Genomic DNA, 18465 nt, shown 5'->3' on the forward strand with positions numbered 1-18465 from the left:
GGAGCCAGAACTGCATTTTTGTGTAAAAAATGTAATTTTTCATTTTCACTGCCCAGTTGTACCACAATTGGTGAAACCCCTGGGGGTTTGAAATGTACACTATACCCCTAGATGAATTCCCTGAGGGGTGTAGTTTGCAAAATGGGGTCACTTGTGGGGGGGTTCCTAAATTTTAGCATCTTATGGTGCCTAGAAACCTACATGGTGCCTAAAAAATAATCTCATAAAAAGGAGGCTCCAAAATCAAGTAGGTGCTCCTTCTATTATGAAGCCTGTGGTTTGGTCAACGTGCACACTAGGGCCACATATAGGATATTTATGAAAACAAAAGAATTGGGGGAATCAATTTTTAGTCACATTTCTCTAGTAAAATCTACTGTGTTCCTTAGAAAAATGTATTAAAATTGCAAATCTGCAAAAAAAATGAAATTTTGAAATTTCACCTACACTTTGTTTTAATTCCTGTGAAACACCTAAAGGGTTAACAAACTTCCAAAATGCTGTTTTGAATACTGTAAGGGGTGCAGTTTTTGAAATGGCATCATTTATGGGGTTGTCTCACATACAAGTCCCTCAAAGTCACATCAGAACTGAACTGGTCCCTAAAAAAATCAGTGTTTGAAATTTTCTTGAAAATTTGAGAATTTGCTATTCATATTGTAAGCCTCCTAGTGTCCAAAAAAATTAAAAGGAAGTTGAAATAATGATGGAAACATAAAGTAGACATATGGTCTATGTTAGTTATTAACTATTTTGAGTGGTATGATTATTTGTCTCACAAGCAGAAAATTTAACATTTTGCAAATTGCTAAATTTTCCATTTTTTTACGACATTTTGGTATTTTTCACAAAAAAACACAGACTGTATCGACCCAAATTTACCACTAATTTGAAGTACAATGTGTCACGAGAAAACAATCTCAAAATCACTGGGATAAGTAAAAGCAAAAAAAAGTTATCCCCACTTAAGTGATACATGTCAGATTTGAAAAAAAGGGCTCTGTCAGGAAGGCAAAAACATGCTGTGTCAGGAAGGGGTTAAATATTTGTAAAGATTATCCAATTTTATTTATTGATCAAAATCTTGGGCAATATCCCTAGACCGCTGCTACCCCCCCCCCCTCCCCCTTTTTCTATTTCTACTGTACAGGTCTCACCAACCTGATCCTTTAGCAGCTGCTGAGGTAGCCACCCTACCAAGCGCTCCCCCTAGTTCACTCCCCTGCATAGGGTTGGAACTAGATTCCTTTTTTCTTTCATGGTTCGGTTATAACATTAATATTTTTTTATGATAACCCCCGGAGCACCATCAAATCCATAATCTACAAATAAAAAGAACATGGTACCGCAACACACCTGCTAAGAGAAGGACACCCACCAAAACTCACTGACTGGGCAAGGAGGGAATTCATCAGAGAGGCAGCACAGAAACCAAAGACAACCCTGAAGCAGCTGCAGAGTTCCACAGGAGAGACTGGTGTATCTGTGCATGGGACCACAATAAGCCCGAACACTCCATAGAGCTGGGCTTTATGGAAGCGTGGCTAGAAAAAAGCCAATAGTGTTAAAAAATAAAAAGGCACATTTTGAGTTTGCCAAAAGGCATGTGGGCGACTCCCCAATTGTATGTAGGAAGGTAATCTGGTCAGACAAGGCTAACATTTAACTTTTAGGCCACCAAGGAAAACACTATGGCCCTTATTCTAATCTATGCGGTACGGCCCGCGTGCGGCCGTACCGCCGATGTTTTGACACTGCACATGCGCAGAGGTCAATCTGCGCATGTGCAGCCCCCTTCGCCGCAGACGTATTTCGTCCGCCGCAAAGGGGGCGTATAGGGGCGTGAGAGGCTTCATGCCCTCATTTCCCTATGTGTACGCCCCGCGTTTCATGGGCGTTCCCATGCAAACGCGGGGCGTATGCATGGTAATGAGGGCATGACGCAACTCATGGGGGCGGAAAGCTGACGTCGCCGGATGTCAGCTTTCAGCCCCCATACAAGCTACCACACGGACGATTGTCCGTGTGGTCTCAGCTTGCGGGAGCTGCCGGGGCGTGCGGACCTGCCTTCGATGGTCGACGACCATCGAATGCAGGGGGCAGCTCCCACCATGGTGGAGGCGTACGCCTCCACCATTTTTATGCGGATCGCCAGCCGTCCGTGTACGGACGGCCGTGGCGATCCGTAGGGTGGGCGGGGATTGGTTTGTGCGGCCGAGCCCCGTGTGCGGCTCTGGCCGCACCAACCAGAATAAGGGCCTATGTCTGGCGCAAACCCAACACATACCATCACCTTAAGAGCACCATCCCCACAGTGAAACATGGTGGCTGCAGCTTCATGCTGGGTGATGTTTTTCAACAGCAGGGACTGGGACACAGATTTGAGTCAAGGAAAAAATGGATGGTGCTAAATACAGGGATATTCTTAAGAAAAACTTGTTTCTGTCTGCCTGTGATTTGACTGAGACTGGGACGGAGGTTCACCTTCCTGCAGGACAATGACCCAAAGCATACTGCTAATGCAACACTCGAGTGGATTAAGGGAAAACATTTAAATGTGTTGTAATGGCCTCGTCAAAGCCCAGATCTCAACCAAATTGAGAATCTGTGGTCAGACTTGAAGATTGCTGTTCACAAGCGGAAACCATCCAATATGAAGAAGCTGGAGCAGTTTTGCCTTGAGGAATGGGCAAAAATCCAAGTGGCAAACTTATATAGACTTATCCAAAGCAAATTGCAGCTGTAATTGCCGCAAAAGGCGTCTCTACCAAGTACTGACTTTAGGGGGGTGAATATTATGCACGCTGACGTCTTCTGTTAATTTCTCCAATTTTTTTTGTTTGCTTAACAATAATTTTTTTTTAAATCTTCAAAGTTGACGGCCTGTTCTGTGAATGAAACTATGCAAACCTTCAAACAATCCATTTTAATTCCAGGTTGTGAGACAACAAAACATTAAAAATGCTAATGGGGTGAATACTTTTGCAAGGCACACCATATAGGATAAATATGGTATTCTATTTACTATGTACTCATTTATGTGCTTCATTTGTAGATGGAAGAAGTCACTTTTGGGATTTAAGTAAGAGTAAATCTTTTTGCAACTAAAACTAGTTGTAGTTTCTACTAATATAACTATAAGTAGTCTACTGACCTACGTAACCTCTCATATTCTGCAGAGTCTGTACAATGTGTTTAGTTAAATCATTTGCAGACAATGATTTGAGGCTACTGTTTGTCCTTATTGCATCCCTACATATAGAATTCATAGCAAAATTGTATTTCCGTTTCCAAATTTGCCCCCCATATCATGCTAGCCTACTCTCCTGTAAGTTGAGGCAGAATTATATTTCGGTCTCCCGCAACCACACAAGAATGGCTGCATCTTCCACGCATCCCCCTCTGCTTCCTAGTGAAGCGGGCAGGATGAGGAGTTACACCAGGAGTTTCAACGCAGAACATTAAATGGCTAGCAATGGGAGAGCCCGGTCCTGCCCCCAAGTGCCAAGCAGTGTCTCCTCTCTGGGCTTCTCCCGCAGACCTAAAAAGTAGTTGAGTTTGCTTCATATCTTGAAACACCACTCCAGCACTGTGTTGCTGACTTCAGTTCTACAATGTGTTATCCTTACCATAAACTACAATGGGCCATCCCGTTTTTGTGATTGGAAGTAAGTAAATTGTAGCATATAGTTAGCCCACACTTGTGATGCTGACTTCAGTTTTACAATGTGTTATGCTTACCATAAACTGCAATGGGCTAGCCCCTTTTTGTGATTGGAAGTTAGTAAATTGTAGCATATAGTTAGCCCACACTCGTGATGCTGATATGTGTTATGCTTACCATAAACTACAATGGGCCGTCCAAAGGGATTGGATATATATTATATATACTATATACTGATACATGAGTCTGTGAGGCCAGCATTTTAGATGCTAGCCCCTGCAGATATCATGGGCACACACCAGTGTATGACACCCCCCCCCCCCCCATTGTTTGCCATCATATGGCAGTCCATCCTCAGTGATATAACACCATCCATTCCAGATCAATGATTAGCTGTCCTAAACATAGCATTGAGCCAGTAGGAGCTCCTTGAGTGAAAGCAATGGGATCTAACAAGCAGATAGAAATAACAACAGACTCCTGATAGTATGGCTACAGATAACAGTAGGCATCTGGAATCCCTAGCAATGTGGCCCATTCCAGGCTGTCTCCCACAGAGTGTGTATGGTATAAATCTCCGATAGTCGGAATTATTTCTCCTACAGGAGCCGGAGCACATTCAGGCCCCTTGCGGACTCCGTGGAGAGCTGGTATTTGATTGCACTTGCCGGCACTCCTTCCCCTACACCTACCCATAGATGAGTGTGGCACCTGTATAGGAGATCATTTCTTATTTTGTTAAAGGTATCGGGTGCTGAGAGCTTTCATGTGATCCATTCGTCATGTCTTTCTGTAGCTGGTCCCTTGATAAAAAGCAGTGAAGGCTTTGTGCAGACATAACTAGTTGTAGAGCTAAAGAAAAAAGGGGGATGGCCCTTCACCAATCACTCAGCGCTAAATAAATATAACTTTCCTGATCTGATTGTTCAGGTCCAATTTCTTTATGTAGAAATCTGAATGGGAGAAATAAAACACAACTTCTCCCTAGTGTGATACTGTAGTGTTAAGTGGAATAATTTTTCAAGTGACTGAATACTGCACAATAATAGAGCAATATAAATATTCGGGGGGTTCCCCCTTTCTGGGTACTCACACTTTCAGTGTGTATAACAGGCGTGTCACAGGTTCTTTTATCCTCTCATTTAGTAATGTAGGACTCCACTCTGATTAAAAAATGGATCCTTTATTACAATATGTTTACAAATGTACAATAAAAAGTGCAATCTCTGTACTCATCTGTAAGGTTAGGGAAGTCCAGCAGGCAAGTTGGTATAGTCAGCATAAAACGGGGCCCCGTTCCAGCGTTCCTGCGGTATTCCTTCTCCCACCAAATAAGACACAAAGAGATTCCTGAGGTAGAGTCTGCCAACGCGTTTCGATCATAACATGATCTTTTTCAAGGTGACTCTAGACATGCTTCTAGTGGGGTTTAAATACCCCTCCTAATCCCTCCATACGTTTCTCATTGGTAAATCAGGTTTATCATGTATAACACATAACGTTCGCATAGTGATTTCTTCCTATGTTATTCCATATCCATGTTACCGGCTCCTATGCCTTCTACATCACTTCCTGTGATGTAACCAAAAGGTTTTGCCCGGAAATGCTGTATCGTCACTACATTACTTCCGCCGCCGTCTTCGTATGTGTGCTTGCTATTGAATCAGCAAAATTGTTTTTAGAAAAATCTGATCTTAACCCAGAGCTGCAAAATTTTATCCTGGAAGGAATCGCATTCATTTTAAGACATAATTATTTTGTTTTTAAAGGTGAATTTTATCTGCAAAAAACAGGCACGGCCATGGGCACCAGGTTTGCCCCCAGCTACGCGAATTTATTTATGGGTAGCTGGGAGGAAGATGTTGTTTGGAATAATAATCCATTTAAGGCAAACCTGGTGTCCTGGTCGCGATACATAGATGACATCTTTTTTATTTGGCAAGGTGAAATTGAATTATTAAATGCATTCTGTATATATCTTAATGACAATACTCAAAACATCAAACTGAGTTACATGATTGACAGAACAAACATTAATTACCTTGACTTGACCATCTATGTAGAAAATAATAAGATCTGTACTAAAACCTTCCAAAAACCGACGGACTCAGCGGCATATATCAATGCAAAAAGTTGCCATCATAAAAATTGGCTCACCAATATCCCGGGTGGTCAATTTAAAAGACTGAAACGCAACTGCACTAATATCAGCACTTTCAATGAACAGGCACAAATTATGAAATCTTCGTTTTTGGCTTGTGGATATGAGGAGAATGTTGTACAAAAAGGATTAGAAGATGCTAAAATTGTGGAACGCAATGAACTACTTCATCCAAAACCAAAGATGGAAGGAGAAAAAAATAAAGACCTCCAATGGGCGTTCATTACTAAGTTTAATACACAACATAAAGAAATAGAAAAAATCATGAATAAACATTGGCCAGTGTTAAAAAAGGACCCTATAATTGGCAAAATGTTACCTACTAGACCTAAGTACATCTATAGGAAGTCCGATAATCTCAAAAACAAATTGACCAGTAGCCTCCACATGGGAGACAGAGTAAGAAAAAGCTACAATAGATCCAAGGGCTTCTATCGATGTGGGATATGTATAAATTGTAAAAACACCACATCAAGAGGTAACACATCAAAAACAGATAAACTGAATATTAATGGGCAAGAGCATAAAATTAATGAATTTATGACATGCAATACGGCCAATGTTATTTATGGAGTTGAATGCTCATGTAACAAATGGTATATCGGCAGGACTACCAGACCCCTCAAAACTAGAATATCTGAGCACTTCAGAAATATTAAAAAGGGAATTGAAACTCACCCATTGGCCACTCATTTTAAAAAATTCCACAACTGCTCTACCGATCATGTAAGAGGATTCTGGGGATTAAAATTAATGACCACCACTGAAAGGAATAAGAGTATTCTTAAAAGACTGGCACAAAAAGAAATGGAGTTCATATTCAACTATAAAACTTTAGAACCTGATGGACTTAATAGAGATTTCGAAATAAAATGGTTTTTATAAAGTCACAGGGTGAACCCACTTTTTTAATTTCCTGCACACATTCTATTTTTAATATCGTTTTAGCATGTTTTTATTGATATATATTTAAATGAGTTATACACCACGCTGCTACTATCTATTAATTTATTTCAGACCACCTGCTATAAGAAGCTCCCTTTAAAATTCCTCCCAACATCCAGAGACTACTAATTTATCCAACAAGGGAGTACTAAGATGGCCATCATAAAGGACCTAAATAAGAATCGTATTGGGAGCACAAAGATGGCCGCCGTCATTTTAAGATTATCTACAAATAGAATGAACATCGTTATTTACAGGACAAGGATCAAACATTACGATGGAAACGGTATCTACCTAATGACTTAGAAACGGACCATCAACTAAAAGTATAAGGACCAACTGCACGGTGTATACACACTTAAGGAGGACTAAGATGGCCGCCAGATTCTATAAGAGGATAAAGATGGCCGCTATTTCATCGAGTCATCATTTATAAAGGAGTAGCAAGATGGCCACCGGGACGACACCGCCACAAAATACAAGGGAGTACTAAGATGGCGGTAGAGACGGGATTCAATAGCAAGCACACATGCGAAGACGGCGGCGGAAGTAATGTAGTGACGATACGGCATTTCCGGGCAAAACCTTTTGGTTACATCACAGGAAGTGATGTAGAAGGCATAGAAGCCGGTAACATGGATATGGAATAACATAGGAAGAAATCACTATGCGAACGTTATGTGTTATACATGATAAACCTGATTTTATGAGAAACGTATGGAGGGATTAGGAGGGGTATTTAAACCCCACTAGAAGCATGTCTAGAGTCACCTTGAAAAAGATCATGTTATGATCGAAACGCGTTGGCAGACTCTACCTCAGGAATCTCTTTGTGTCTTATTTGGTGGGAGAAGGAATACCGCAGGAACGCTGGAACGGGGCCCCGTTTTATGCTGACTATACCAACTTGCCTGCTGGACTTCCCTAACCTTACAGATGAGTACAGAGATTGCACTTTTTATTGTACATTTGTAAACATATTGTAATAAAGGATCCATTTTTTTAATCAGAGTGGAGTCCTACATTACTAAATGAGAGGATAAAAGAACCTGTGACACGCCTGTTATACACACTGAAAGTGTGAGTACCCAGAAAGGGGGAACCCCCCGAATATTTATATTGCTCTATTATTGTGCAGTATTCAGTCACTTGAAAAATTATTCCACTTAACACTACAGTATCACACTAGGGAGAAGTTGTGTTTTATTTCTCCCATTCAGATTTCTACATAAAGAAATTGGACCTGAACAATCAGATCAGGAAAGTTATATTTATTTAGCGCTGAGTGATTGGTGAAGGGCCATCCCCCTTTTTTCTTTAGCTCTATTTCCAGAGGGTTGGTGTTCCCTCTTGGCATCCTTTACCATACACCTAGCAGCTTGCGCTGTAGGATTTCCATCTATCTTTATAAACCTCTAATAACTAGTTGTAGGAATCACCTATGATTATATGTTTTATTTTGTAGTGGGAAAAAGCGCAAACCTGCCTGGACTGATCGTATTCTGTGGAAACAAAAGGCAATTTCACCAAGTGAATATGAAGATTCCATTGGATCAGATTTTGAGTATATCCTTAAAGTTAATTTAGATAAATACACAAGTCACATGAGTTATGGGATTAGTGACCACAAACCGGTAACTGGGACCTTCACTCTACAGGTAATTAGCTCTTTATAGTAACAGTTCTGTACTGCCTGTTATCTGTCCCATATTTAAGCATAATTACCATGTAATGCTACAGGCCAAATACTGTGCTGGGCCGGCAGGGGATGTAAGGGCCCCTTAACTCTGACTATGGGCTTTGCTATCTGATAATGTAAACTTCTGTTTACCATGATTCAATTAGACCATTCACAGACTATGGCTCTCCATCTTTGTGGGACTCAAAGAGAAAAGCCTTGCCCAAGGGAATTGGAGTCTGCTCCTCACCAATAAATATGACAGACAGACTCTAAAGTTGGGCATACACTGCTGCGATTTTGCACACTATAGCACCCGGCTCCTGTCATTCACTGTGGAGAAGCTGGCATTTTGGTGTCACTCTCCGGAAGGGTGACACCTGGGTGTGGCCCGTACCCCTTGTGACGCCTATGCTTCTCTATGATCTATGTAGTCCTGTAATTAACTAATGACAATATTTTATATATCAGTGGTTCCCAACCTTGGTTCTTCAGTACGCCCAACAGTGCATGTTTTCCAGGTCTCCACTCATAATCACGAGTGAAATAATTAGCTCCACCTGTGATCTTTTAAAATATGTCTGACTAATGAGTGCACCTGTGCACCTGCCAGGTGACCTGGAAAAATTGCAGCATTGGGGGAACTCGAGGACCAGAGTTGGGAACCACTGATCTTATAATATGATATTAGTATTAATAATATATTAATCATGCACTTGTTTAAATTGTTATTTCTTTTTGATCCAATTTCCCTTGTGTTAAAAGTGAATTGTAATATGTAATTGTAGATGAAGCCTCTTATCCTCCAACCTTCAGTTACCCTGAGAGCGGAGGGAGTATGGAACGCTGACCATGACTCTCTCATCAGCTATTCAGTCTCAAAGGATTTCCCCAGCAGCACCTGGGACTGGATTGGGGTCTACCGGGTATGAACTAATTATGTGATTGTTGAATTTTTCTTTCTAAATTAGATCTGTGCAATTAGGTTTTAGGGGTAAATGTAATAATAACTTTGTTTTCTATTGCAGTCCGCTGGACATAGCCATTGGATTGCCGTCTAAGGAGGGTATTCAATCATTGCTGGTTTTTCTTTCACCAGGTGAAAAAATGGCAATGATCCGATGATCAGTTTTCAATCACGGGCATTTTCGAGTACATTTTTCTTCATGCCATTTCACTTTTTTAGGGGGAGTGAATCAGCATGAGTGAAAACAGTCCCAAAAGTGGGTGAAAATGGGCGTCACCCACGCAAAAAATCGGCACAGAGATTGAATAGGGTGAATTTAATTTGCATTAAAGACAGTCGAAAAATGGGGAAAAATCTGGCACAGATTTAATTCATCCTTAAAAATACAATTTTGACAACCATCAGACTTGAGCTTCAGTGCAGCCTATTTTTGTAATATCCCTTCAGATTAGGGTCGGACTGGCCATCTGGCAGTTCTGGCAAATGCCAGAAGGGCCGATGGCCTTGTGGGCCGATTAACTGCAGAACTTTAGCCGCAGTCAGACAGCACCTGAGCCTCCCTGCTGCATCCAGTCCTTGCTGCCTGGCTATCACAGTCTGTGCCGCCCGCCTATTATTACCATGACGCGGCGGCAGATGCTCCTGAGCCCGCCCCACTGCCTCCAGTCCTGGCCGTCAGTCTGCCCCGCCCGTCATTACCATTTTATCGTCTTGACACCTCATCGTCATGACCCCACTGCACCTGACGCGCCGGCACCACCGCATCCACAGTGGCAGTCCTGAGGAGGGGGGAGCTGAGGGGCAGGCCAGCCACGTAAGTCAGACAGACTCATCAATGCATCATTTCCAGCGGTGGGAGAATCTGCAGCAGGGCGCCACAGTAGCGGGGTGCTATTTAAGCAGATGGCCAGGCCCTCTGTAATGGGCATCACAGTGTGCAGCATATTGTGTAATGGGCATCATGTTGTGCAGCATTTTGTGCAATGGGCATTATGGTGTGCAGCATTTTGTGTAATGGGCATTACATTGTGCGCTTAATGTGTAATGGGAATTGCAGTGTGCGGCGTAATGGGCATTATGGTGAGCGGCATAATGTGGAATGGGCATAACGGTGTGTGGCATAATATTCCCTTATTCTTTGTAATAAGCAATAACAAATAAGCATTACACCAGTTCCCCTTTTAAGGTGTTTTTGACTTTTTTTGTTATCAGACTTAATTTCTGCTCATCCATTGTCTCCAGCTTTTAAATTGGTGAATATGTTAAACCTTAAGGGGGGTGTTCAATGCAGGATCACGACTTTTGGGCTGGCCAGACAGCCGTGACCCTGTCCATTCTCGGCCGGCTCTACACTGATTTGTGAGGCGGGATTCAATGTGCTGCCTGCCAAGCGCTGAGAAGGGGCTGCGCGGCCGGAAATCGTCGAGCCCGACTGCTTGTAAAGTTGGGCACGTTCTGCCGAGATCCCAGTTCAGTGCTGCCGAGGAAGACAGCATTGAATAGGGCCCCACCACTATTTCCCCCCTCGGGAACAGCAGCGGGATATTGAATATCCCCCTTTCATCCCCCGATCATCAGATGAGAGAGGAAGATTCATAGAGGGAGGAAGATTTAGGGGAAATTTGAGGAAAAATTACTTCACAAAAAGGGTAGTGGATAAGTGGAATAGCCTCCCATCAGAGGTGGTAGAAGCAAATACATTAAATCAATTTAAACATGCTTGGGATAGGCATATTGACATCCTTACAAATAAATAAGGTTTGAGGTAACATGTTTAAAAAAGGGGTAGACTAGATGGGCCAAGTGGTTCTTATCTGCCGTCAAATTCTATGTTTCTATCAGAATACTTGCAGCTGCACAAAGTATTTCAGCACGCACTTATAACTGTTTTGCTCTAGACTGTAACCTGACTGTATGTGATTATAGGGTATGTAATGATTGAGAAAAGTAGTGGATAACCATTATAGTGCACAAGCGGAGTTTGAAATTAATGGAGCAGGATCCTTAACATATTTAACTTCCACTTTAATTATCATAAAAAACTGTACTGTAAGTTGCATGTGGATAATTCATTAATGAAAGACTTCTGTTTTTGCACTATCATTAGCACTGCAAATCTGTGTGTATCTAGGGAAATAAAAGCATGCAGATTTTGTTTAAATTTTGATCAAAATATTTAAGCTTGCAGCCTTTCGTCAACCATAATCTATGCAAATCGTTACACTAGCATAGAGGGCCGGACTGGCCGTCTGGCACTTCTGGAAAATGCCCAGAAGGGCCAATGGACTGATAGGCTGGTCAGCCACACAGAGGGCCTTATTCATGTTTGCATGCAATGTCCAATATCTCAACTGAACGATTATCGGTAAACTTCATATGTGCTGCGTGATAGTACCATTGCGATCCCTCTCGCACTGAGAGCTTTGTCGCAGAGCGATGGTAAGGAAGTGGCTGTTTGTAAGTGATAATGGGGAGTTAAAGGGTGGCTGGTCAGATGCCAGGCACACAGATAGATGGGGGCGGGCCAATAGGCCATGCCCCTATGAATCTTGGCTCTCCCCCTGTGAGCCATTTTACTGCCCCAGTCAGTCCTGCTAGCATATATGCTTGACACACCATTACATTGCTGCTAAGGAATTCCTGGTCAGGTACAAAAGGTAACGTGCATCAAAGGCTGGCATGTGAGCCACACACAACTAGGCCTTATATAGCCTTACTTGAAAGTAGCAGTGATAATACGAGGCACAATTTTGAAACAAATCAAAAGAAATATGCCTGCGCTAGATTTTAGATTTAGATTTGTACATGGTTCCAGCTTGAGCGGTAGCATTAATGCCATACATTATACAAACCAGGAAGACTTTGGTCATTGGCGCTAACACTAGTGTACTGCAAACCTCCCTGTATCTAGAAAATAAAAGCATTTTGTATATATTTTTGATCAAAACATTTAACCTTGTGTCTCATCGTTAAAAGACCCCCATCTCTACAGGTAATAAATCACATATTTTACACACAGAAAGGGGAACAGACCTGTCACTCTCTCATCATGACATAAGAGATTTTCATGCATGTTCATTTTTTTTTTAGGTTGGCTTCAGACATACAAACGATTATGTTACCTATGCCTGGGTAAAGGATGATGAGATTTCCTTCAGTAAAGACTGTAACCAGGTAAGCTGATGCAATATATTAGTACAGGGTTGCCTACACTCCCGGAATGGCTGGAAGGTTCCCGAAAATCGGGTCGCCCCCCCCCCCAGAAAGGTAGGCAACCCTCCTGGATACCGGCGCCCCAACTCTCCCCCAATCTCCCCCCGCTGCAGCGTTATTTTCCCACGATTAGAAGCTTTTCGGGTGGGGCTACAGATGCAGATCACATCATTTAGCCCTGTCCCCTCCTCGAAGGCCCACAAAATGCGGGATTTGCAGTACTGGGGGGCGAGGCTTGATGAATTCTACATCAGGCCCCGCCCCCAAAGTGATGCTGAGACTTTAAAAGTAGGCAACCCTGTATTAGTGTCTGACTTGTTTCTCTGTGACTTGCATATTTTACATAACTATTGGGCACCTTCGTGAGGAGGCAATCTTATACCTTTTGTGAACAGAGCAAAAATTTGTTAGTGGTTCCCAAATTTTTTGAGCCATGGCGCCCTAGAGAATCAGATTTTTTTCATGTCACCTATTAAGAAATTCTGAAAAAAATATTAAATGAAGTAAATTGAACTTACATGTCATCCTTAGACACAGTAATGTGGCGAGGAACGGGATTTCTTTCTGGTGGAAGCCACAAGCATTGGTTTTTGCTTATTACATTAACCATAAATAGTTTAAGTTGGTCCTGGACCACCAGTCCGAAGCACCCCTGAGGGTGTCCCAAGGTACCCCAGGGTGCCACGGCAAACAGTGTGGGAACCACTGATTTATACCAACCTTTTGTAAAATCCACTTTATTCTTCCAGTAGTTACTTTGATTCAGTTCTAAACCTTTTAAGAGTTTCCGGGACTAGAATTTGGTAAGTTTTTCTAAGTGTAAGGTTACTAGATACATGAAAAGTATGACGCAGTAATAGTGTCCACGCGCAAAGGTCGAGTGACACTGAATCTATCTGTGCTGACAGCAGTTGGAGATAACAAAAAGATGTCTCCCTAGAGCATTAAGAGCTTCCTTCCATTGTCTCAATGAAATCGCGGATTGCACATTACAGCCTATTGACTTTTTTTTTTTTAACTATGCATAGGAGAAGTCTTTTGTCTTCAAAAAAAAAAGTGAATAATACTATAGGGGGGATTCAATCTCTGAATCCCGGGCCGTTTTCATGTCTTCCGAATGTAACTAGACAGCTGGAATTCAATGTTCCGGCACTGACCAGTATCAGAAAGTCCGAGGATCAGCGAAGACAGCTGAGGATTGTCAAAAAACGGCAGCGAATTGGACAATCCGCTGTCGCTCCTGGCAAAACAGATCAGATATTTTTAAAAAGTCTGGAAAATATTGGCACAGATTGAATACAGCGATGAACTGGGTCGCCAAATCGGCCCTGGCATTTGTGCACGTGCGCAGGCTTTATCGCACGCATGCATACATGTGCTGCGCATGTGTGCACAGCCTCTCAGGAGAGAGGGGAGTAGCGGCATGTGATGCCCACTTCTCTCCTGGACCCCAGTGGCGCACAGAGAGAGCCACCGGACCGGCCGCGAGTCCAGCTGTTCTCTCTGTGCGCCGATCAGGAAGTAGAGCCTCCACCTTTAGGGAAGAAATCTGCCCCACCTGGCCATCAGCCCCTCTGGCATTTGCCAGAAGTGCCAGATGGCCAGTCTGGCCCTGTCCCTCTGTGTGCAGTTCTATAATAAAAAATTATTTTGTGGGGGAAAAAACTATACCTGATAACACTAAGAAATAAACATTAACTTATACATTCTAGAACTGTAAACACTAGTCTGCTCATTAAGACACAATACCTCTGTTTGCTACCATTATAAAAGAAGTATCAAACCTCAGAGAGTGGTAAAGTAGAGAAAGATAAAAGGTGCATATTCACTATACGAAACATTCTGCGGAACGCCCAGGCCAACAATATAGTGCATACACCCTGAATGATATCGCTAATGATATTGTTCCGTGACGTCACCCGGCCCCCGCTTAGAACACCGTAGGTTTTCAGAATACGTTGGGATCGGGTCCCCCATTTTCCTTTGGTTCATCCCCAGGGCATCCCCGTTCCAAGGATGCATTGCGCGGGTGCGCTGGTGACGCCATGACAATGCATCCTTGGGACCGGGGATACCTCTTGAGACGAACCGATGGCTCCCGTGGATGCCGGGTGACCAGTTGAGCTTGTAAAAAAAAAAAATATTACAAAATCCGGAAAAATCCCTTATCCAATATGCTTGTGGTCCCGAGCATTTCAGAAAAGGATACTCAACCTGTATAGTGATTACACACTAGTTGATATGCACGATAATATTGTTAATTATATCGTTATCATGCATGTAGTCAACAATTATCTGGTGTGTACACAAGTAAAGTAATAACTCAATTCCTGTCATTTACCTAGAGTAGTGTACAGTGATCGCTAGAAGCTGATTGGTTGGTATTTTATTTCTCTGCATTTTATCTATCTCCAAGGCGGCTTGATACATCTCTACTATTAAATAAATGCAGAGCAAACTATAAATATATTTCTACTAGTTACCTGCCCATTTCAGTAATGTCAGTGCTGGCGGGTGTGTGCGGCCAAACAGAGCAACACATAATTTGGTCCTTTGGGGGACATCTAGTAGCTGCCTGCACAACACCTAAATCCACCCCACAGAGGTGAGGAGCAGTGTTAGGCTTTAATTATATAGTATGAAACAGGAATATTGACTTAATTCAGTATGTTTAAATAATGCAAGTCCCTCTCATGTGGTGTTAATCAGATATTGCGTTTTCATGTGTTGTACTTATACACAATTTATATATAATTGGAATTATTTTCACATTGACAACAAATTGTCTTGCAGGTTTACGTTAGCGCAGATGAGATTCCTCTGGACGGAGGTGACTTTCTGTTGTGCTATTTTTGCCACAATTTGCAGTGCTTGGCTGGCATCAGTGAGCCCTTCCAGGTACATTACATACTATGCACGGTATAGGGACTGTAACAGGTTATTGTGTTTCCTAACATAGGAGTCTCAGATGTTCATGTTATTGCACAGTATTTTATCAGAATTCTACTGTGGGGTGTAGTCACAGTGTTAATTTTGTCTACAAAAGTTAGATTAAAAGACTAAAATTAGTCTAAAGGTCCATACACACTGGGCGACTATGCCCAGCGTGTATGGACAGCGATGATCGCTGGGGGGAAAGCCGGTCAGTGCATACACACTGAGTGGCTTTCCCCATTGCTCGGCGCCTTCAGTGGGGAGAGGACGGCTTTACATAGCGCAGTGCTATACAAAGCCGATCATCTGCTGGTAATACCAGCAGATGAACGGCTTTCCCGGCAATGATGTGGGAGTGTGCAGCACAGCTCATCGCCGGGGCATACACACTGGGCGGCTTTGATCTGACAGCCGTTCAAACATGCTGTTTTGAGCGGCTTTCAGCTCAAAGTCGCCCAGTGTGTATGGGCCTTAAGGGGATATTCATTCTCGGGTCACTACTGTCGGGATGTCCCGACAGCTGTGACCCTGTACCGTTCTCGGCCTGCTCAACTGATAATCGGCAAGCGTGATTCAACGTCCCGCCTGCCGAGCGCCGAAAGGGGGGCGTGGATTTGAGAAACGCCAGTGGATCTTTGAGAACCAGCCGCGAACTCCACAATCCACGGTCGTTCTCGGCAACACAAGCCCGACTGCTTTCAAAGTTGGGCTTGTTTTGCCGAGATGCCTCTTCTATGCTGTCAGGAAAGACAGCATTGAATAGGCACCCGCTGATATTTACCCCTGTTGGAAATAGCGGCGGGGGATTGAATACCCCCCTAAAACTGAGATTCACTGACAAAAATCTCAAGTAAAACAAAGCAAAAAAAAGTGACGCAGACTAATGGTGTGTACACAACGGTACAATCATCAGCATGAGATTTTGACTATATAGTCAAAATCGCATGCAGATCGCACATGTTTTTTACCTTGCGATCCCAATGCGTGCTCCCCACAACACAAATCGAAACCCAGATCTGCACTATATCGTCCAAATGGATTCAGTACTGAATACCGGCGGTCGGGATCCCGGCGTTCAGAATCCCGACGCCGGAATCCCGACAGCCGAAATGCCGACAAGGGGGGGACGTGGATCGCCCCCCCTTTGTGGGCTCGCTGCGCTCGCCACGCAGCGGGCCCGGTGCCTCACTACGCTCGGCACACTAATTTATTCTCCCTCCGAGGTTGTCGTGGACACCCACGGAGGGAGAATGTGTCAGGATTTCGGCGGTCGGGATTCCGGCGTAGGGATTCTGAACGCCGGGATCCCGACCGCCGGGATTTTAACTGCATCCCGTCCAAATCGCATGCATGTCGGTTGGCTTGCCGCGCGATTCGATCCCGATGCGATGTGTTCAAACTATATGCAACATTCTCATCCTACCGAGCCTATAATACTAATAATATATTGGAGCAATACAGTATTACTTTTGGTACTACATTGCATTACATCCCATAACTGTTGTAGCACATTGTATACAATATGAACTAATTACATAATGTAGTTTCGTCCTAATTGTATGCAGTACAAATGGCATGCAACTGAAATCTCATAGCATTGCATAGCACTGATGTTAAAATCGCATATCATCACATAGCCCCGAAGATCAAAGTGTACAGCACTTATTGTATAGTTCAAATCCCACCTACAGCACGTCGCACCGTGTGTGGGCACCTTAAATCAGGCTCAGTATGTGTAAAGGCCCATACACACTAGAAGATATTGGCATCAATCTCATTCAGATAAGGGGCTTCCAAATGATATTTATGGCAATATCTTCTAGTGTGTATGCCTAATATCTTTAACAATGCGCACAGCACCGCTCATGCGCATTGTTAAAGATATTGACATCTTCCAGACATGCAGGTCAATGTGCAAATATTGCTCATGCAATTTGCACCCATCGTTCAGTGTGGATGCACAATATCTTTCATGATGAGCTCAAGGAAAATTGTTCACCAATATAGTCTTTCATATCTTCTAGTGTGTATGGGCCTTAAATTGACCAATTTGTCTGTAGGACCAATTTGTTTTTGAAAACAACGGATGTGTCTTTGGCGCTAGAGACTGAGGGGGTGTATAACTTGTAACCCTGCTGCCAACCACGTGGGAGGATTGCCAGCCTCCACAAACCAATATGCCAAAAAGAGAAATACGTGGGGCGCTCAAAGGTAAACAAGAATATGAATTTTATTAAAAACACATACACATAACACAATAATCACAATACATATGTATACATAAAAAACACTAAAATCAATACGTGGCACTGTGTCACAATTGTAAGCACTAGATGAATGTGCACAAAACAGCGTGGACTCTTTTCCCTTTCCAATTGGGGAGAGATGGTATATGTTAGGGTAATCCAATTAATTTAATTGAGTTAATGTCCACTTCTGCTTGAACCATATAGATTTGGAATAAATGGCCAGTGTGCACACTTTAGCAGTCCACAGCAATGACGTTTGCTTTTATGAGAATAGACAATACTGAATGGGTGATGACAAGGACTTCTGTTATAGATAGTGAAAACAGTGTCCGTCCTGTTATCACAAAATAATAGGGCTCTTACCACTCCGTGGCGCTGGGCAGTGTTAACAGACTCTGATGTGCATAGCAGCGCTTGCTGCCTCCGTCTCTCTCAGCTGACCTGTTTGTAGGACCGGATCAGCCGGCTGAGTGAACCCGACAGGAGCCGCCTCTTCGTTGTATGCCTTCTGTTGCTGCGATTCCCACACAGCGCTCTGCCACAGCGTCTGTGCTTAGTTGGGGGAAAGAAAGCTGCGGCTTTGGCGTGGAGGCAATTTCGGCTTCTAGTGAGTAGCAGGTGTCGGGGAGACGGGAAAGCGGCACTTCAGGACTT

At 43.1% G+C, this 18465-nt stretch overlaps 1 protein-coding gene across 2 annotated transcripts in view; it reads left to right on the forward strand.

Moving 5' to 3' along the window:
* Positions 1 to 18465, forward strand: part of INPP5K (inositol polyphosphate-5-phosphatase K) — a 69095-nt gene that overhangs the window by 38878 nt on the left and 11752 nt on the right. Inside the window, exons 9-13 of one of the 2 annotated variants that reach the window (XM_083172174.1) lie at positions 3056 to 3082; positions 8236 to 8428; positions 9237 to 9374; positions 12506 to 12589; positions 15422 to 15526. In XM_083172174.1, the coding sequence (XP_083028300.1) occupies positions 3056 to 3082; positions 8236 to 8428; positions 9237 to 9374; positions 12506 to 12589; positions 15422 to 15526 (547 nt within the window). The remainder of the gene's footprint in view (positions 1 to 3055; positions 3083 to 8235; positions 8429 to 9236; positions 9375 to 12505; positions 12590 to 15421; positions 15527 to 18465) is intronic. The other variant, XM_083172175.1, reaches the window with a different exon arrangement.

The sequence above is a fragment of the Crinia signifera genome, chromosome 2 (genome assembly GCF_055691185.1).
Source record: "Crinia signifera chromosome 2, ASM5569118v1, whole genome shotgun sequence".
Lineage (NCBI taxonomy): Eukaryota > Metazoa > Chordata > Amphibia > Anura > Myobatrachidae > Crinia > Crinia signifera.